The 22,500-nt window shown below is 40.7% G+C and overlaps 1 protein-coding gene across 1 annotated transcript in view; it reads left to right on the top strand.

Annotated features, from left to right (window-relative positions):
- Positions 1-2,880: 2,880 nt before the first annotated feature.
- The window catches only part of cacna1da (calcium channel, voltage-dependent, L type, alpha 1D subunit, a), a 53,682-nt gene continuing 34,062 nt past the window's right edge, over positions 2,881-22,500 (top strand). The window contains exons 1-4 of the mRNA XM_070843411.1: positions 2,881-3,185; positions 5,079-5,184; positions 18,056-18,195; positions 22,101-22,276. Coding sequence (XP_070699512.1) covers positions 2,881-3,185; positions 5,079-5,184; positions 18,056-18,195; positions 22,101-22,276 — 727 coding nt within the window. The remainder of the gene's footprint in view (positions 3,186-5,078; positions 5,185-18,055; positions 18,196-22,100; positions 22,277-22,500) is intronic.

The following is a 22,500-nucleotide window of genomic DNA, read 5'->3' as shown; positions in this document are numbered from 1 at the left end:
TGGGATAGGAGTTTTCAAACCATGGCAACTTAGGATTTGTTCTTGTTTATGACCCATGAATCACCTATAAAGCTTTATTAAATGATTTAGTGACCATAATAAAGCCATTAGCTACATCTTATGAGCCCTTTGTGAATGGTGCCTTTTAAGAAAGCGGTATGTGTTTAACAAGATGAGCTGCTGAGCCTGTTCTTGAACATTTCCCATCTTCAGCTCTCCATCTGTAACCTGGAAAACACAGACTCCCACAGTTTGCACCTCCTCACGGGCTCTCTCTCCCTCTCACAGTGACCTTCACGTGATTAGTGCACGCTACATGTGACACCCAGTTTGCAGAGTGTCACCTTCTGCAGGAGAGCCACGAGCAGGTAGCGCTGGGGTCACCTACTTGATGTGAGCTGGGTGTTGTGCAGCAGCAGGAGAGCGGGGACCAGGAGGAGGATCGGGAGCTCGCTCGCTCTCTGATGTGCACTCGTTTCACTGTTCACTGGCGCCGTGACGATAAGCAGGCAGCGGACGAGGATGCTCTGTTGTCTGGTGCGCACTCTCCCGTCTCCAGCTCTCCAGATCACCATGGAAGAGCTTAATTAATGCACAAGGCTTCATGTGTCCCTCCTGCTCTCTCGGACCGGATGAATTTTAGACCTCCCTTTCAGACCGGACCTGCGTTTTTCGCCCTCCGAAACACTGGAGCCGCGTTACCGAGCGGAGAGGACCGCGGCTGAATTATAAAGTCTTCAGAAAAAAGGTACCGCACCGTGCTGGTTTCTGCTCCACAAACTGAAGTTAGCCTCTTAGCATAGCTGCGTTTTCCTGCATGCAGGCAGTGATGATGCCTTTTTTCTTTATTGTCAGAGGACAGCAGTTATTAATGGCCACTTTCCTCTCGACGCTGTCATGCTTAGTGGATTCAGAGGAGGGGACTCATCTCCTTGTCATAACAATACATGGGAATAGATTCTTTAGCAGAGCCTGGTCAGGGCTGGGAGCTTTCCTACAAACTGAGGTGGGCTCTGCTCATGTGGACTGTCCACTATTTTAGCCCTGAGTGTGAGAGCACTGCTGATTGAGGTTTGTTGTAACAACGTTGCCAGCTGTTTCTGCTGAGCGAGGACCATCTGACGGCCGTGCGCTGCTCAATTTTCACTATGAGCGCCCGGAGTGGGGCTGTCATTTCACATCATTTTTTTTTTTTTTTTGGGAGGGGGGGGGGATTTCACCATATCCTACCTTGGTGGTGTCCAAGGAGAAATATGCGGACGCTTGATGATGGTTATTTTGTCACGAAGCGCTCATGGAAACGTCAGTGTTCATTCCCATCACGGGTGCACGGTCGACGCTGTCGATGCAGCAGTGAAATTAATATTCCAAAATAAGCGCATTTAATACGCATTGTTCACATATTGGGCTTGCACTAGCCTCGGCTACATGAAGGCACCCATCGTAGCACAAAGGAAATGTGAAGCAGGCAGCCTGAATTCACCACCAAGATGTGCAGTCTTACATCACAGCAACGCTCGTATCACATTTTCCTGTGCAATATGAAGAGCAATTCTTCTTTGGAGCATCACTGCAATGTGACCTTTTCTGTTTCTTCCTCTGCGGGGCCTGCTCGCAGTTCAAGGACTTACACAACTGATGTGACCAAGTGATGCCTGAGAGTGGCAGCTCTGAATTTACAGCTTAATTTGTGTGTGTGCTTTGGCTTGAGCTGTCTTCATCTGCTTTTCATACCCCCCCCCCCTCCTCCCCGAATATGCTATGAATATGTTCAGGTTGAGTACATTTTGGATTGTTGACTAAATGTAGACACTCGATTGCAACACCAGAGCCAGCCTGCCATATTTCTTTTAGGTTTGATGCATACAACAGGATGCATTTCACATTTGATGACATTGTGGAATCATTTCATTTGCTCCTTTACCCTTCAAATTGACTTATTGTCCACCTTTTACTCTTAAATGTTAATTATGTCTAAGCTAAACTAAAAGTTCTCATATGGTCTAAAGCATTAATTATAGACCAGTAGTATGTGCTCTATATACCAATATGAATGACACCTACACCTTTTTACTTCACTGACCTCCCCTTGCCTTTGAGCCCATTTGGAGCAACCACTGTACTGTACAGGATGTCAAACCACTGGGAAAGACATCTTTTGATTTAGCTCCATCTTCAAGCAGAAATATTAGGGTTTGTGCTGGATTGCCGGTACTTAAGTTGGACAAAGAAAACACATTTGATTGATACAAGGCAAGCTTTATTTATACTGCACAGTTCATTAGAAAAAGGAAAGAGAAAGAACAAGAAGAGAGATAAAAAAAAATACACGATAATAATTATATTAACAGTAATAAAAATAGTAATAATGACACAAAATAATGCAAATTTAACATCTCAGGTCCTCAGGAAGCCTATTAAGCATCTTGGGGCAGAAAACTAAAGGTGGCCTTGTAAGAACTGACTTGAGAATGATGAAGAAGATCAGAGCCAGCTGACCTGAGAGGTCTGAAGAGCTTTTCAGCAGGTCTAACGTATATGTTGAGGAAATCGACATGCAGAAGAACCTTTAAAGTCTAATCTTGTGTTTTATTGAAGAGAATGTAGTGATTTGAGGACAGGTGTAATGCGCTCTGCTCTTTCCTAAAAGCAATATCAATGATTCTTTTATTCCTAGAAAAAAGTAAGAAATGTACTGATACCTCCTCTTCTCCCCTTTTTTCCTCATTTTCAGAGGCAAATTATGCCAGCAGCACCAGAGTCGCTCCTCCTGGTGACGTGCCAGCTCATTGGTCAGACTACTCTGCCCTTCTCTAGTCTCCCTGTCTACCCTGGCAGATCCATGCTGCTGGATGCTCCTCACAGAGCCACGCCCGCACCATGAGCGCCAACGGGCCCGCCCCAGACCCAGCCCCCGCGGCCCCAGAGGCCCCTCCCGCCTCAACGCCTGCCCCTGCTGCGGCCCCTGCCCCAGCCCCCGTGGCACCACCCGCTCCTGCCCCTGCCCTGCCTGCCCCAGCGTCCACTACCATCCCAGTAGGTGCGTTGGCACAGAAGAAGCGGCAGCAGTATGCCAAAAGCAAGAAACAGGGCAGCAACGCCAACAGCAGGCCACCGAGGGCTCTGTTCTGCCTAAACCTCAACAACCCCATACGCAGGGCCTGCATCAGCCTGGTGGAGTGGAAGTATCCTTTACAGCGGCTTTGTGTGGTGGTGTGTGCGGATCTGAGTGTTCAGATCTAACCAAACAGCAGCGCCTACTCAAAGAGCAGAAATGATCGATTAATTAATTGATTAGTAGGTTTACAGAAAATGAATAGTTTGATAGTTAATTAATCATTTAAGCAATTTGTCAAATAAAAAAACTAAACATTTGCTCATTTAATGTGATAATTTTTCTTTTTTATGGTTTGGGTTTAACAGTACAAATTGAGAATATTTGGGTTTGGCATTGTTGGTCAGACCAACACTTCTTTTTCACATTTTTCACTATTTTCTGGTTGTGTTTAATAGACTAAATGATGAATGGATAGGTTTAGAAAACTATTTGATGTTTAAAGTGGTCATTGGTTGCAGCCCCACTTGTATCCCGTGTGGATACCATTGTTGGATCTGAGATGTGGTAATTATGTGACTGCCACTTCAAGTGACTTTATATAGTGCTTTTTAAGGCTAATGACAGAGGTTAAGTTAAGCTTTGAATTCCACAAGTCAGCACATTATTTATGGCTGTAATAGATGCAAGCTAAAACTTAATGTAAAGTGTTTTCAAGAGCCTATATATTGTATCGATAAGCACACAATAGCTCATATAGTTTTTGAATCTTTTTCCTGAGTCCCAGTTAGAAAACAATGTTAAACTGAGGCGCAGAAACATTGTCACACAGAAGACACAGCGTAAAGTCACTGAATCTGAAAATCCTAGTGGGGTGTGTGATAAAGGGCATCAGCTCTGGTTCAACACAGCTGTTTGACAGTCTGGTGGGTTTGCTGCTTAGGCAGATGCTGTCATCACAAAAGCCATCAGATGTTTTAAAGGAGATTGCCCAACGTGAATCGCAAAGACACATTTCATAATCCACCTTTGTGTGTTTGTTGAAAAAAAAAGTCAGTGGGGGATTTACAAGTTCACTTTGGGAAATGTAGCTGTGGCCATATTGGGAGTCCCAAACAGTGCAATATTGTTTGCTTCTGACAGTTAGGATTGCCTTGTCAGTGATCAGAAGAGTGTGAAAAATGTGCTAAATTTAAGATGTTTTCTTTATTTTCTTTGTTATGACATTTTACAAATGATGTAAAATAATGTTACAGTCACTGTGTGGTCACTGTCACTGTTATGTAGAAAGTAGTCAGTTGTTTAAGTGAAACAACAATCTTTTGTCCTGACGGTGTGCATCAGTTCAACATTTAATGTCTGTTTTCAGTAAAACTTAGAAGATGTCGCTCTTAAATCCATCAATTAATAGAGGGATTGCAGGTGCCTTGTAGTTTCAGTAGTTTAGCTTTTGATGCCATTCTGGTGAATGAGCCGATTGAGATTTAATCAGGGAAATAAATCTTACTCATCAGTGTAGTATACCCCTCTCCACAGGTTACATATGTTTATGGATTAAAATCAGGTCAACCAAAAGGTCATTTGGTCTTTTCAGACTGTTTTAGATGTGAAGAAGCACAATTATCCAGTAATTAACCAATATGCTAAATGCTTTCCCATCTTATTAATCATGCTGTGACCCCTTAAATGTATGATCTGAATGCCTAGGTTGGTCTAGTAGACAGTCAAAGAAAAGCAATTACACAGCTTAAATAGCAGCTAAGTTATACAATAGATAACACAAGCAAAATAAGACAGATCATGTAGGGCTCTGCTCTGCCATTTAAAACCATTGAAAAAGCCATAAAAGATTTGGGACTAGTGTCTTCTGATGTCTGGCTACTTTAGTTCGGTGAATAGTTTATAAGTTACAAATAGTGCAGACATTTTAATGTTGACAAGTAGTTTTTACCCATATTATGAATTATTTATTTTGCTGTGTTGCATCATTTTCTCCCATGTTTTCCTTAACTTCTTTTCTCAGGCCATTTGATATCTTTATATTAATTGCTATTTTTGCCAACTGTATGGCCTTAGCTGTCTATGTCCCCTTCCCTGAAGATGATTCCAACTCCACAAACCATGACCTGGTGAGTTGACTGCAAATGCCATTATAATCCATTTATTCCGTTGGTGCTGGTGCTTATGCTAAGAGGTTGCACTCAAAAGACGCATTGTCAAAATCTCTTACTGTCTGGCTTGAATTAAGGGTTGCTGTCTGTGAAATGAATGAATGAATTCTTTGTTTGGAATATGAAAAAAGATGTGTGTGATAAGGAGGAAAAGAGCGGAAGATTATCTTCCTGTTTGTTCAGCTTTTATGTGCTTTATTTATCATGTAGTTCCGGGACACGTTAAAAATGAGTTGTTACTTCATAATCCTCTCTCCGTTTGATTGTATCGCTCTTTTGAGATGATGATATAGTCAGAGAGTTTGCAGTAATAGTAAGATGTTGCACACAGATTGTGTCTTCAGTATACTGCTTCATCATGCAAATTTTAAGTGTGTGTGGTGCCTACACAGAGAAACACTTTGACAACTAGCCTCATTGGTGCTTTATCATGTCATACTTTCCCTGTACAGAGGTTTTATTCAGCTTTCTATTTTTAGAATTTCTCGTCATTGCACCACTCTGTGCACCTTGTGCATTTATGTCTGTGTGATGAATTATGGGTGATGTAGTGTTGTAAGCATTGTTCCACAGCTGAGGATGAGTGCACTCTCCAAAAGCCAGACAAACACACAGAATGTGGTCCTTACATGAGCAGAATTTAGCTGTAGCGTTCAATCATTCATGAGCAGCTTATACAGTACAGCGTGTCTGCAGACATTTGAATGTTCTTGAAATCTTCGTCTGAGAGCAGGAACATGTTAGAGAAAGGTTACCAGCCTGCTGTAAAAGACTGGTAGGAGTGTTTCTCTGTCTGTTGCACTGCTTAACTCACTGCGCAAGATAAGCCACAGCTTTGGTTAAAAGTGTGTCTGGTCTACTTTAGAGGGAAGGTGTACTGCTTCTCAGTTTGACCTCCTGGAGGGTGACCTCAGGGTGTTTGTTTACACAGCAGTGGTGCAGTAGAGAAAAGTGGGCCATCTGGGACATTACAGTGTCTGATAGAGTGTTATGTACAGTATATTGTCAGTGTTCGCGTGTCCTGATTAAGTCTTTGTTCTAATGGTGTCAACTGGAAGAGGACGTGCGCACTTGTATGGAAATATTGCAACATAGCATTCATAAGAAAGGAAAAAGATGTGGCTGGTTGGACTCAAACATCTGTGCATTTTGCTCCCCTAATATGAGCATGCATACAGCAACAATAGAGTTCATGTATATTTGAGTGGGGAAACTATTTTTGTACTTGCTGGACTGAAGCAGTCACACAAACCAAAGCTCTCTTTTTGTCTTTGGTCCACGGACTCACCATTACAACCTGTTGGATTGGTATCGTTGTCCATACTGACCATATATACATATCAGATATCGGCCAGACATTACCAATCTACGTTATCACTACAGTGGTGAGTTTATTATGATGTTTAAAGCTACTATTGTGCCAAATCCCCACTGTTTCAGTGAATGAAGGCTTTGATATGTTAGGCCTTTAAACTGGAGGTGTTGATACTGACAGCTGCAGATAACTAACTAAACTGACTCAGTGTTATATACAGTATATTTCAGTATTCATCTTGTTTACCAGGAGGTTTACTGATTTTAAATTAGGGAACATCATGTCATGTTGTATTGGTACACTTTGTTTTAATCCACCAATTAAATATTTCACTACAAAGTCTAAATGTGAGGTTTATTTAAGTGTCAAAAGAAGCTACTTTTGACTGAACAGCAGCTCCATGGTCCAGATGACTGTTGAGCTTAACAGCTCTCGGTGACAGATGCCACTTACTAATGTGTGACCCATCTTCAGACTGATAATGGGCCATGTGTGTAGTGATGACAGGTGTTTGTTTTACACTGGTAACGTTTTGTGTAACCTCAGATCTTTTTTTTTTTTTTTTTTTTTTTTACAGATTTGTAACACAACCATTATGGAGCCTAAGTGTGTTGCTAATAATTTCAGAGAGTTGACATAATTTATGTTCATATGTTCAGAGCTTCACCTTCTCGTGTGTTCAGATCACATCCAAGGTCGTCTGGCAGAGAGAAAGGTCTGGGGGTGTTTAAATATTGACTATAGTGATGACCAAATGGCGTCAAACTAAGCTTTCTAGGAAAGAAGCCACATTCTACGTCTCATCTCTGTCCTTTAATGCAATCCAAAGCTGCAAGTGTGAACATGTGATGGATAGTTTGACACTTTTTAATGATGCCTTCATCACTTCTGTTGTCTGAACATTGTTGTTCGTTGGGGCATCGCTGTGTGTAATATTTGTCACTCTGTCCTAATGGACCTGGCACATGTCTCCTCCAAACATGAGTGTCAGATTTGATTTATGGATGCACCCAATAAGAATGAACCGAAATGCTACATTTTGTGCACTGCCTATCGGCCCGTCTAGGACTGAACAGCATTGTTGATGCACCTTACATTACATGAGCAAGACAATTAAGTAGAGATGAAAAGACATGCTGATGATTACATTTACAATTATTTATCGTAATAATGATAAATAATTGGCTTTCTTTCAGTATAGTTAAGACAAAGTTTAACATTTTGCAAATACACAACTGCTTCCTCTGTGCTTATATGAATTCCTCTTTAACTGCACTATATACTGTATATTTTTTTCCTGCTGATTCTTATACTGATCCTTGTCCAGCACTACAGACAGTGTTACATTGCTTGCACAGGACTTTGGTTTAATTCTGCAGTGTCAACATTAAATCAGATACTAGTGGGTGAATAATGCAATCTTTCTCTTTTCAGCAGAGGTTGAACAATAGAATACTTTGTAGGGCAGGTGTGCCAGCATGGCCTTGTTGTTCTACAGAACTCACGCTGTAGTCACAGGAGGAGCGCTAGAGAGAAAAATGCTGAGCTAGTTTTGCTATAGCAGCCAGCAGGTAAGGCTGTAGTGTAGATAGCCATTTCACACCGCTCTGCTCTGTAGCCTCACAGGTGGACTGACAGCTGATATGAAATCCGAGCTGGGGTGCTGAGAAGCCTGATGTGTAAAGCAAGGATCAAATTATATCACTAGGCTGAAAGCAGGGTTTTAGTCAGTGATACATTCAAAAGTGGTGTAACTTTAAAAAAAATGACAATGAAACCCAGCAACCCAGACAAGCTGACTTCTACGCTGTGGGTCTGTAGTCAGTTTACATCGTGTATTGTCACTTAACATGCTCACAACCATTTAGATTTAACTCCTGAAAGGTAAAAAATACTGAACCTGTTTGCTTGTACTTCACACAGTGCCAAGGTGCTGCAGAGCTGCTGTGAATTAGAACAGTGCAACGCTGCAAAGTCACAGAGGCCTTAATAGCATGAGTCTGTCCGTCTTGTTAGTGAGGCTTGGTTAAATGCAGCAGCTCATTATAAATAGAAGACAATTTCCTCCTCAGGCGAAACACAGGGCAAAAGATTGGGGTCCTGCTACCACCAGGAGGCACAAGTGAGTAACAGGATGTAGCGAGCACACACACACACACACACACACACACACACACACACACACACACACGCACACACACATACATTCGTAAGACAGCAAACCCGGTCAGGAACTCACAGGCATTTCTTCATTCCTCTCCTGCTTATCCCTCTTCTTTATTGCTTTTGCTTTGTTTAGTCATTTCACTGCAAAAGTAAGAGGTCCACACACAACCCATCCGGCACGTGACTGTGTCTCCTTCACACCCGCCTTGTCTAGGGGACAGACAAATAGTCTGCAACCGTCCTCCCTTTGCTTTAAGGTCATTTCTGACTTATCTATCTGAGACTCAACACCCCAGGCAGCTCCTGCTGAAGGTAGCTGAGCAAAACAATGACCTTTTCATGGTGAATATGATTCATACATCTCATCCTTCGTAAGGCAACATGCAGTGAATTGCGTCTGGTATCATGTAGTGTTTGCCCCTACCACTGTTATTGCATAACTCTGGAGCCGCAGAGCTATTTATTTTACTGGGGACAAAAGGACACAAACATGTAAAGACTGAAATGTCCGTGCACAAACCAATTGAGAGGTCGTTTGGATGCCAACAGAGAATTCACAGCTTGAATCAGCTTCACAATTGGATGCTGTAACAACTGAGGGCGTCAACATGTTTAACACATTAACATAATAGTTTTTGCTAAATGTATTTCATATATGAATGATTGAAAATAAGAAGCCATTATAGTTTGTGCAGGAAGACGGGGACTGATTATCACAAACACGCTGGTGCCTGCTTTTACTGAGTACTAAATTCAACAGTTTGGACTAAAGATGAGAAAATAATTTCCGTTGATATTGTCATTTGGTGTCACAACAAGTTCAGGAGAAATAAGTGTCTTACACAGGAAGAGGTGGATGGGGGGGCTGGTAGACGGTCATTATGAACAACTGTCCCTGCCTTTTAAGATTAACGAGCTTTACAGCTTGTTTACGGTAATAGCTATTACATGCTTGTCATGTCTCAGTAATTTGATGTAATATTACTGTGTTTTCTGCTCTGACACACAATCAGACACCTTAGATCTGTTAGCGACATATTTTGTTGAGGGGACATATGTCTGTACACATTTCTTATATTAATTGAATTAATTGATATTCTTGCAAATCTCTATTTTTAAGTATGAAGTCATGCACAAGAATAGAAAAGGTTTTATCCTGAAAAGTCATACGTAATGGTACACATTACCGTCATAGTGCAAAAGACATTGAAGATGAATTTATACGAAATAGTGCTTAGCTTTATAGCACACTCCTGTATTTCAACATATACTGGCCATAGTTCATCAGCACCTCCTCAAGTCCGGCAGGCAGCGCAGGTTCAAATACACAGCAGTTTAATTAATCACACACATCAGTTAGCGACAGTCACGCCGACTCTCAGGCCTGCTACACGACAGGACAAAAGCCATACAGCAGTAAAGTGTTGATAATATATGTTACATCTCTGTGCAATTCTGTTATATTCTGCGTAAAATGCACATACAGTGTACCACAAAATGAGCAACTGCAGACGGAGAAGTCATTTCTGATGTAAATACATACCAACAACCATCACAGTGCCAAATCTGTGACTCGCAGTCAATGCCTGTTGAGTGATCACAGTCACCAAGTGCTTCAGTGTGACATCCAGCCACTGAGAGGCATCTGCCAGATTGCAGTGGTTCTTGTCAAAGACTATCAGAGGCATAGTAGGGAAAAGTATTTTTCTTCTTGCACTGACATCTGATGATACGGTCAGTGTCTCCACACTATCCTCCATCTGGCCTTTTCAACCTATTTTAAGTCACTGTAGTATATGTATATTTATCATGGTAAAGATTAGGAACGTGTAAAAGTACTACAATAGATATTTCACCATGATAGTTACACTGGAGTTCACACTCCTCACACTTGTTGATGTGCATGTGTAGTTTTCCTTTGTTATCCTATTGCATTAAAGTGTCCTGTTACCTATGTGCCAGCTTTAAAGTCACTCATAGACAAACCAAGATCGTAATGGTAAAACACAAATTATACATCTGTCCTCTACTGCACTGTTTCCCCATGTAGTGCTCTTCAAGCTCTGTGCCAGTTAAACAGTGCGTATTGTACGTTCAAAGAGAGGAAATCTCCCAGTGTCGCTGTCAGTCTTTGTTCTGATGTAGTAATCACACTCTGTGGTTCATGTCTATGCTGGGGGAGGTGATGACATGCGTTTCCATATGAGGAGTACTGCTAAGGTTCATGTGCCAGTGTTTTGGCTGCCTGTGTAAAGAAGAGCGCAAATGTGTACGTGTGTGACGGATGAAGCAGTTGGCTGGGTGTATGTGTATGTATGTGTGTGTGTGTGCGTGTAATGGCTGGCACAAGCAGCAACGTCTGGACTGTGGACTCCCATTGAGATGATGGTAGAAGTATGTGTTTAGTCACTTAACGTAACTGCTCATTTGTGGCTCACACTAGCACTGTCCCTGCTTGTTATGTTGAATGTGTATTTCTGCATGTGTGTGTGCAAGTGTGAGCGTGTGTGTGTGTGTGTCTGTGTGTGTGTAAGGGGGAGGCAGAGAAAGAGCAAGTAAAGAGGGAGTCAGAGCTGTGGCAGCTTTGTGTGGATACTGTGTGAGAGTGCAGCCATGATAAAGTACAACAGAGCATGTGCGCTGTATGCGTCAAACAGGCCTTCTTAAAGGGAAACAACAGATGATTTCTGAATTAATGATTTTTTTTCTCAGGCTCTGTGAATAAACCGTACGATTTCTTGTGAATGCTATGTTATGACCAACGAATATAATGTGAGACAATAATATATTCAATGAAATATTCAATTCATATGTTTTTTTGTTTAGCTTCTTGTGCTGTTTTCTCTTGTTAAGACTCTCAATAATGTAATTCTTCGGCAATTGCATTATTGAGAGTTGTTAATTCTTCGGTAATGCAAAATAATATTATGTAATAGGATTTTCAATTTAACATAATTGTACATTCTGACATACTGCATATTACTCAGCATCAAACCCACACAAGACATCAGAGCATTTTATTATTTTTCCATGACAACAAAATGACAGTTGCAATTCCAATCTGTTGCTAAGTCTGTTAAAAAGTAAATAACTTAATAGAAAATAAATACTACCAAAAATAAGTAAAAGAGGAATAACGGTTACACTCAATAATAGATAATATGATATACAGCAGTAAATAAATAGCTCAGCAAATTGGATTAATAATAATATATAATGGAAAAATAGGTAATGCATACTAGTAATACATTACATTTTATTGGGCCTATTATATTGCACACTGAAATCTTCCATGTATGAATGAATGTACACAAGTTGTTAAATTTTAAGTCTGTTTTTGGTTTGTCTCCAATATGCATAAAGAATGATTATCCTGTTATTGTGCTCATTATTACAGCAGCTGTATTTCACTAAACCTGCTGGCTGACGTAAACCGGTAAACGTAAACCAGTTTTATAATGAAAATCTTCTCTCAGGTGTGGGTACAAAAGTTCTAAAGAGCAGAGGCGGAGATCATAATCATCATGTTTCACTTGATTGAGGTCAAAGTTTTAAACCAACCCACATTTCTTTCCAAAGCTAAGGTCACACCACCATTCAAATGCTCATCAGTAACTGCCTTCAGTTCAATAGTACGTTCAATCTGTTTGTGCTCCAAAGTGTCACATTCAGTTCAGTGCAAAACTAGCCCATACAAGCACTGCATGTAAGGTTAATAGCTCAGCAGCCTGTTGTTTATGACAGAGTTGCAGCTGGTGTTCTCAGTCACCAATGAAGGGAGCTCCACTGATAAGAGCTGCTGATGTGTTCAGGGACAATGGGGATTCTATAGTCAGTACAATTAGAAGATTTACTGTTAAAGATTTGTTTGTACACATTTGGACGCCACCAGAAAGCTGCATTCTAATGTTCTTTTGCATCTCTATTGCCTTTAGTTTGGCTCATGGCCTGCTGGTAAAATACATATTGGTTGTGTCGTATGTACATCCATCAATCATAATGACAGTAGAGCAGCACAATACATCTCTCACATACTTCTGATGTGAAATGGACAAAATGTATACATTTTATCATTATCACTTGCTACCATTAAACTTAAAAGTTTGTACATTTTAGATTGTGTTTGCAACATGATTCCTTTATAGTCCGTTAATTTCATCATGATATGATGGTATTTCACATCAGCACAGAGCAGCACTGTATTTACCGGATCAGGGTGTGGAGTGTATGAAAATATTTGATTTAGGCACAGCCTTGTCCACAGCCTGAGAGAGAACATTTCACCAAAACTGAGAAGAGGGGCTGAATGGAGCACGGAGCGGAGAAGCCGATGTTTGACTTTTGGGATCTTAGTTTAATTTCCTGAGCTCAGCCATTATTTTGGTTTCCAACACAGCTACTGTATGTCATATGTGCCTCCTTAAATGGACACACGTTTGCAAGCATGAATGTGTTCTCACAGATTTACTGTACAATAATAGAGCACTAACATTCACAGCTACACTTGGTAAATGATGAACCACAAACAAAATGAGGGGGGATCATAAGACTTTACATTTGGAATTTGCATTGTGTGTGTGTGTTTGTCTGTGTTTGCAAGAGAGATAGGAGTGTGTGGGCTTGACTGGAATGAAAATACATCCCATATCCTGTATTCCCTGTCAGATGTCTTCGCATTCATGCTGCAGATTCACCATTTGCCTCTTTATCTACACTAACAGTCACATGCATACACCAGCACAATTAAACAACATCAAGGGAAGCTTTGATGGTTCAGGCTGGCAGACACTGCTCTGCATAGGTCGTGCTGCATTGTAGAGGTCTGCTTTAAAATACTGTGATGCGAGCGATGCTGCACTGAGCTATTGCTGTGTAAAGCCAAATTCCCTGCACTCTGACAGCTGCAGCATTTTGGCGATCGCTGTTCGATGCTTTGTCGATAGTGTAACTTTAGGTCAAAACTAAGTAATACATCACGGAGCTTATGCAACAAATTCTCAATGTGATGTTTTCTTTGTTTGTGAAGACACTCGCTTGGCAGAGTGGGTATACTTAAGATGACCTGCACTTGAAGTGTTTTCCTTGGCAGAGTGACATCCACATCCTCACACAACTCCTGCCCGCCTCCACAGTGCTTCGCACACACACACACACACATACACACACACACACACACACACACACACACATGAAGCTGAGTGTACACATTTACTACACGCGTTATATACTGTGCATATAAAAACATGAGCCCGGCTACTATATAAAGCAATAGAGAAAAGGGCATAAGAACAGTTATGCAGTACATCATGCATCATGGATACATTTCAACACACATTCTACTATTTCCTGATGAGAAACAGCAGGATATTGTATATAAAGTGTGATAAAATGTGAAATTACTGGAAGTTGGATGAACTGGTGATGTAGCACCTTCTTAAAAGATAAACATAAACCCCATCCATAGCCCACACTAGAACAGGCATCCCAATATAGTCTGCACACTCAAGCACACTTATTTACTGTGCAAACCTGCAGGAGTAGGCGGTGAAGAAGCACTAAATGCTGGCTGCCCTCACCCCCCTGGCTTGGCTGGATGGCACTGACTGATCCATGCAGACAGGGGAAGGAAAGAGACTCAGTGAGAGATGGAGAGAGCATGGGGGAGGGAGATGTAGCAGGACAGCGATGTGGGAAGTCCTACAGAATATATGTCTGCTCTTTATGTGCAGGATCTGATCCAAAATGACACAATGTTTCTGTGACACTCAGAAGATCTCTGCTCTCAAACTGTCTCATGGCTGATAACTGTAGAGTTTTGGTTGGTTCACAGTCATGTATTGGCTGCTGTCTCGTCTCACTGTGCTGGTTGGATGTGTGCACTCTCCTCTGTACTATATATCGCTTGCTTTGACATTGGTCTTATTGCTTATAGTTTGTTGTGTTTGATCTGCTTTCAAGCTCTCTGGTCGCACACAGATATCAAGCATGCATGACATCACTCTGACTCATGTGACTGTGGGCTTGCCGCCACACGCTCAGATGTGGCTTTTCATACACGCACATGGAGTAACACTCAGGTGATCATGTAATCAGAAATACATGAAATGGCCTGCACAGTGTATTTTTCAAAGAATTCTGCAAAGATAATCTGATTAATCGTTCAATGTTTTGAGTCATTTTTTTTTAAGAATGCAGAAATTTCCTGGTTTTTTTACACTCACTGACACAGAACAGGCCAGAACCCACAAGCACGACTCGTTATCAATCAGGTAAAATATCAAATTCTAAAAAGGTTTATTCTGGTAAACAAGGGTCCCAAAACTAACCGAGCAACCAGAAAAAGGCAAACCTAATGGAAAGGGATCAGGCAGAGAATCAGACAGGCAGGATTAGGAATCAGGTAGCGACTTATGGACTGCTCAGCATGAGAACATGATCAGGCACATGGAAAAAAGAACGGGCTGGTGCATATGGGGATGGATCTAATCGGAGGGAATGGGAAGCAAGTGGGTGATTGGGTGTAAAGAAAAGGGGTTACCTTCAAATTTCAAATTCCTCCTCTGTTTTTCTTTCTCCAGTTTGTTCCCGTTAAAAGGAAACTTTTGGGGTGGTTTTTTCATTATCTGACTCGAGCATCTACAAATAGAGGGTTTTTTATGCTGTACAGATTGTGATTTTGTGAACAGTTGTATTGAGTTATATAATAATAACATTGACAGAAAAAAATATATACAGAAAAATATATACAAATGTATTCTTAAGTATACTGAGAATTGAATTGATTTGAAAATATTTTTCATACTCCTGATCTCACTTTAGGAGGCTGCAGTTTAAAACTGGCTTAGATAATAAATAATAAAATACAAACAATGGTGCTGTAATTTTAAGTCAAGCTGTTTTATTGTATTTTTATGACTCAGTTCCACTCTTAATTAGCATACACAAAATTTAATTGGTGATTTTCTGGGTTCTGTGTGTAGTCTAGAGGAAGATACACAGAGCCTTATGAGCATTGCACACAGACCCATCTGAATTCATAATAGGTTTACATTACTGCTGTTGGCGTGGCTCAGTCATATGGCGAGTTATGTAGAAGAATACATGGTTCAGCGGGTTGGCATCCTTTGTCATATGGTGAGTTGAGCTCTGTGAGTCTGTGAGATGAACTGAGCCGTCGAGCCCGTAGACATGAACGCTTACCCCGTGGCAGAAGAGGGCCTGTATGGTTGAGGGGGGGGGGGGGCATATACTAAGCCATGTGGTCTCCTGCCCTGCATGAGTTAATTATGTGAGGATAGTGTGCACTTTAGGACATAAACATGTGCTGTGTATGTGTGAGTGCATGATGTATCATGGTGTGATGTACACCCGAGAGAAGAGCAGCAAGTGAAGAAAACATATTTACTGCTGATTATATGCATGCACTGTATGGGAAAAGGAAACACACTACAGTAAGTCTTTTTACAGCACAAATAAACTAAGATGAGTCAGAGATATTTATGGTCATCCCCAAAGGCCTCTCTCCTCACTCTCATTCTCTGTGTGTGTGTCTCTCCCTCTTTCTATTTCTGCTTGCAGTATAACGTGGATAAATTGCTGATTAATTAAGAGAGAATGGTTATCATTTGTTTTTATATTTAACATGCTTTCAGGAACCACAAAGTGGCAATTTGCATTAATTTAATGTGCCTCAGTAAGCGAAACTGTTCCAACAAACTATTACATGATGGCTTCAGTACCTCCAGTATTACTCAATTACTGGTGCAGACCACACAGGAGAAAATATTTTAGTTTTCATTCTAAATTCACATAAAAAAATTCACATGCCAGATTATTTTTGTTTCTTTGTATTTACCCAGCAGCAGTTTACTACTGGTCCTTTTGGTCTGTAAATGCTTCTAAAATTGTGTCTTTCCCTTCCACTCTCGTATGAATCGCTCCGTTCTCTCTGCTCCCTGTGGCCTGAGCTTGTTCTGTCATAGAGGCAGCTGCCCTAAGCTTAACTCAACCTTTTACTTCAGTAACAAAGAGGCCCATGTCTCTTATTGTGGGCTAAGTGCTTCTCACAATCTGCAGTAAACTGTTGGGAAAACGAGCCCTGCAGCCCACAGTGCTCTTGCGTTTATGGTGTCCGCAGAGAACAGAGCAAGGGATTAAGGACTCCCTCAGGCGGAGGAGGTTATTATGTATATAACAATATACTGCATATGTGTATGTGTGCGGCTTTTAATGTTCTTCTGTCTGTGTATTAGAAGATCTCAGGCAAAAAGTTAAACTATTAAACTGACGGACAGATATTATGAATACCAGCCTGTGCGCAGAGTTTACGTTGACCTGCCTCATGCATAAAGGATGAAGAGAGCCTCTTTCTGGTTTCATATCTCTAGGGAGGTCCCAGGACTGTCCTAAATAGCTGAGTCACCCTGTGGTGTGTCCACCTCCAGCATCTCACACATCTCACTGCACTAACATGCACATACCACCTTTATGTGTCTCTTGTCTGCTTCACTCCCAATCGACCTCAGCCTGATGGCTTGATGTTCCTGTGTTCAGCCTGTCTTTGAAACAACCGGAGAAGGGCACAATGCAAAGTTACATCACTGGTTCTAATCTCTACATACCCTCTAAAAACAGTCATTTTATTCAAAGTGTGTTTGTCCCTGCGTTCTTGCATTGGTGAGTGACAGATCTCTGACTAGTTGTTCAGCCGAGTGAATGTTCCCCCATTTGGTTTTCTCTTTATTTGTGATGCTTCCAGTAGCCAAATGTTCAATCAGTCTTTTTTAGTTCTTGTCCTCTAAGGTTGGTGTGTGATGTGTCAGAGCTATATTACTTAAAACATAAAGCCAGACAGCTTCTAGTCTTTAGGTAGCATCACACTAAATAGAATATCATTCAATATAATTTCATATTGTCATGGTTTTCATAGTATTCTGTAAATATGTGCAGAGACAAGTGCTGGAAAGTGTGAGCACCAAATGAGATCAGGTGATGTTTTGTTGCTTTGGTTAAGCAATGTTGTTCATTTCTTCCATACCGCACAACTCAAGTGGGTGTTTTTACCGTTTGAATTGATCAGACTTTGAAATGTTTTAACTAGATTGTATAGGTCATCCTCCTATTCTTGGGCTCAACAAGCTTGACTAGCTCACCCAAAAAATATCCCATTTGTTGATGCTTTCTGCACTGCAGCAATCTCTGTGTGGTATTTGTGGTATTGTGTCTCTGTGCTTCAGTGTGTGTCGTCCACCCAACACACTGTATTAATGCTCATGCTCATGCGTTTAATGATAATCCACCATATCTACTTCCTATTAAAGATCTGTTGTTCTCTTTTTCTGTCTGCAGGAAACAGTTGAGTATGCCTTCCTCATCATTTTCACTATTGAGACGTTTCTGAAGATTATCGCTTATGGTTTGGTGATGCACCAGAACGCGTACGTGCGAAACGGTTGGAACATGCTGGATTTCGTCATTGTCGTCATAGGGTAAGTCCTCAAGTTCAGTTCCTTCAAATGATTTATTAAATTAAACATCATGAAATGTCATGTTACATTATTATTATTACTTAAACAAATCATGTATTTTTATCTGTGTTGATTAAACCTATTACCTACTCTAGTGGGCATTGTGCCGGCTGATCCAAACAACTTGTTCTCTTGCCAATCACGTCACAAGATTTCATTGTTTTAGTTTAGAGGTTTGGATTTGCACTTTGATCTCAGTTTGGCAGTTGCAGTTTACAGTGTCTCTGGGAGAGGCAGTCAGTGTTAAAGTTAAAGTTGTTTAAGCCTCTGCTCCAAGTGGCCAAGTGCTAATAGAGACCCTCATACACCCACAGTATATGACCCAGAAAAGACAGAGAGAATAAATCAGAGCTTTACCACCACTGGAGTGAGTCACCATCTCTCCATACTTCATCTCTTCTGCAACACTCCCTCTCCTCTCCTCTCCTCTCCTCTCCTCTCCTCTCCTCTCTTATACTCACCCTTTCCCATCCTGCTCTGCTTTATCTCCGCAGTGCTTTCTTATACTTCCTTCCATTTTGATCTCTCAAATGGTTGTACTTCATGCTGTACACATCTCTACCTCACTCTGCCCTCATTCCTATCTCCTGCGCACTCTCCTCTTGTTATCTTCATCCTTATCGCAGCTTCTCTTTTTTCTCCTCTATCTTCCTTCCTCTCTCTTTCTCTCCTCTCATACACACAGTCCAGTGGGTAGCTGGGTCAGATCTCCGTCTGTATGCCGCATGCAGGGTTGATCTGCCATGCAGTCAAATGCAAAGACGGCTGCTCCTGCTATGAAGAGTGACTGTTGCTGCTAAATCGGCTATATAAATTCATGTCGAAGGTTAAGGTTCAGTCCACTTCACAACAGGCTTCTATACTGTGTGTTTGTGTTTCCTGTTTTTATAGATTTACAGCAAGCAGTGTTATGGTACAAAAGGTTATAGGCTCTGAAAGGTTTAGCTGTGCTGTATGGAGGGCTTGAATGTAGTATTATTATTTTTTTCGTTCAATCATGCTTTTCAGAGAGGAAAGTGTTGAAATGCAAGGAAAATATCTAAGGTTTGTAAGGAATACGGTTGCAGTAAAAAGCCACTTTTCTTTTATCTGAAGAAAAAAGTCAAAAACTAGTAGGGAAACGTATTAAAAGCATCATTGTATTAAAAGGTTGTGGGTGTCAGAAATGTAAATTAGCTTTGCAACTAAGAAAAAGGTAACAATGAGGTCATGTAAAATTACTGAATTTCAAAAAGGACATTTTAGATACAAAATTTAAGGTGAAGGTGAGAAGCGATAACAAGCGTTTGTGTTAGAACTCTAAAATATGAATGATATATTCTCAAAGCTTCACTTATCTTTATTGTATAGTTACACTGACCATGTGAAATGTGAAAGGGTTATTGTGAAAAAGCCATATAGGATGATCATCCTAATCTGCAGTTCCCCTCAGTTTTAGGGAGCATTTTATTGACTTTTAACTCATTTGTACTGTTTTACTGTTTTGGTTCACTCAGATAAACTCACTGTAAACAGCATACACAAAGTTAGAGACTTGCTGGTGAACATAGTGAAGCATTTAACAGATGAAGACACAAATATTTCCCTCTAAGGGTTGTCTTGTGTCTGCTGGACATCTATAAGGTGATAATGTGTCCATACTGTGTCCATGTGCTCCCATTCTTTTCTGTAGTGGACACATTGAAGTTGCTTAAGTTGCAAACTTGATGTTCACTGTGTTACACAAGCAAGTTTCAAGAGTCTTCTAATTGATTTTCCATACATTACATACATACATTGGAAACAATGGATGCCTAAAACATTAGAGGAAAACACAGTTGCATGGTTTGGAAAATAATTGTACGGAACATTTGATTTGTAGTAAAGTGGATAAAACATTAAAAACCACTTGTATGATTCCTGAAACACTGAGGAGACACATTGAAGTTGTCCAGCTTGACTGGTAAAGAAACCTGATGCATCCCGTTCATGAAAGGAGTTCTCCTCAGGTATATTCAGTGAAAAGGTGTCGATAAGTGAAGGATGGTTTTCTTTTGAACATGACTGGATGAGTAATGAAAACCCAGTGGCAGGCGGTCAGTATTACAGCTGTGAGTCAGTGTAACATAAGTCTGAGCAGACTGTGCTTATAGGCCCTCAGAACTCCTTCCAGCCCCTATCGGCAGCTTCATTCTCTGCTTTTAGTCCACAGCTTTGATGTGATGTGCCGAAATGATTTCCCCTCTTGGCTAGGTGAGGAACATCTAACTGACTGTAATGAAGTGTCCTCTCTCACGCTGAGAGATCCGTTCACTGCTGATTTCACTCTGTGACTACGATAGGAAACAGTTCTTGTGCTACATTTATCTGCTGTATACATTTGTGCTGTTTGTATACTTAATGGTGCATTAAGATAGAGGGGGTGAGATGCTGCTGTACTGCAGTCTCAGCATCGCTCTACCATGAATATATGGAACCTACCAGAACAGTGTTTAGTAAACTGTCTTTACACCATTCATTAACATCAATGATGCATTGTGCTTAAAATATGTGTAGTGCTCTTAATAATCCAACTGTATCCCGGTGATATCAGTATGGTTTGTGGGTGGCTGTAAAGTAAACTGATGACACATACTATATTATAGTGTCACAGCTAAATGGTACTTCCCCGGATCAACAACAGTAAAATAAAAACACTATCAGTCGGGACTTTTAATGGACAGCGTGCATCAAAAAGTTTTACGATGGCGTCACTAAAAAAATAATTGAGTCTGGACATTGCAGTTACTTTTAAAGATTCAAGAAGTCCCTGAATGACATTATTTATGTGTGAGAGAACATCCGAGGGGTTTACTCAATAACTGGTGTGAAGACAGTGAAAGTTATCAGCTATAGAAGAGGATGGAAGACAAGTCATTTCTGAAAGGAAGCATTTACAGTTGTTTTTTAATATACTTGTCTTTAGAACCAATACAACTACCAACTTTAACCACAGAAGGACCACAATTTATCGGTTGATAAATGTACTTAAATATCTTATTTAATAAAATGAGTGTTGGAAAAGTTAGTACACAGAAGTACACAGTAAAAATAATATGTAATGACGGATGATACATAGCAATCTAAGTTTTCTATTCAGTGCAAGGCCTCTGTAACTGTTACTCAGTAAAATTTTAAGTGATTAGTTAATAACAATCATGACGTGGTGGTAATATCTGGAAGCTGAGTCAAAATCTGTGAATGAAATGCTGCTGGCCCACAAATGTTGTACGAAAATGCTTATCTGGTATATTGTTTAAAAAAACTATAAACAGTAATAGTGTGAAGTAAATAATACTAAGGGCAAACAGATGATTATTTTCATTGTTAATGCATACGTGGATTAATTGGTTAATTGATGACAACAAAACACTAACAGTAACCTCACATTCGGAAGCTGGAACTTATAAAGTCAAAGTAGTGGCTGATTCATTTCCTGTCGATCAATGTTAGATAAGGTCTGCTTGAACATACAAGATACGTTATAGACGTTCAGATGTTTGTTATACAGTATGTTTTCATTAGTAGAATAATAAGCTGTTTTCTTATATGGATTCTGGAGAATCAGGTCCGATCATTTTCCATAGTTGCCCTTCTACACGTGTAGCACACAAGTGGAGACTGGCCATGAGCGACTGTTTGCATTAGGTGAGCGGTGGCGTCTGGGCAGAACATGCAGAAGGCAGGGCGTGTCTAAAAAAGTCTCCATTGGATTTTTACTTATCAACTGTTTTATACATTTTTGTTCTCACATATGGTTCTGCTGGGTAATATCAAGATAAGTTCTGGGTTGCAGTGCATGCGTGAAAGCGACTATAGAGTGATGTTCTTTCTTTGCACTCTGACAGACTCTTCAGTGTTGTCTTGGAGCTTTTGACCAAAGATGAAAAGACAGATGGTGAAGTGGGAGAACCTAACCATCCGTCAATGCATGGCCATGGGGGTAAACCAGGTGGATTTGATGTTAAAGCCCTTCGAGCCTTCCGTGTGCTGCGACCCCTGCGGCTGGTCTCAGGAGTACCCAGTAAGTACTGGGAAGTGCTGAGCTCCATATGCCAACACACAGGAAACCTATGCCACCCCAGTGTAACCCAGCACAGATTTATTATTTGTATCGTATAATGGCCTTAATCCTTATTAGTCCCACTGAACTTTAGGTTGAAGAGTTACACATGATGAACCCAGATGGTCTATGCATCATCCCCGGGGACTTGTTGTTGTTTTTCAACAACATCTATTCAACATCTA

The sequence above is a fragment of the Pempheris klunzingeri genome, chromosome 2, assembly GCF_042242105.1.
Source record: "Pempheris klunzingeri isolate RE-2024b chromosome 2, fPemKlu1.hap1, whole genome shotgun sequence".
Taxonomy (NCBI): domain Eukaryota; kingdom Metazoa; phylum Chordata; class Actinopteri; order Acropomatiformes; family Pempheridae; genus Pempheris; species Pempheris klunzingeri.
The sequence above is the reverse complement of the archived record's forward strand: the minus strand, read 5'-3'. Positions and strand labels throughout refer to the sequence as shown.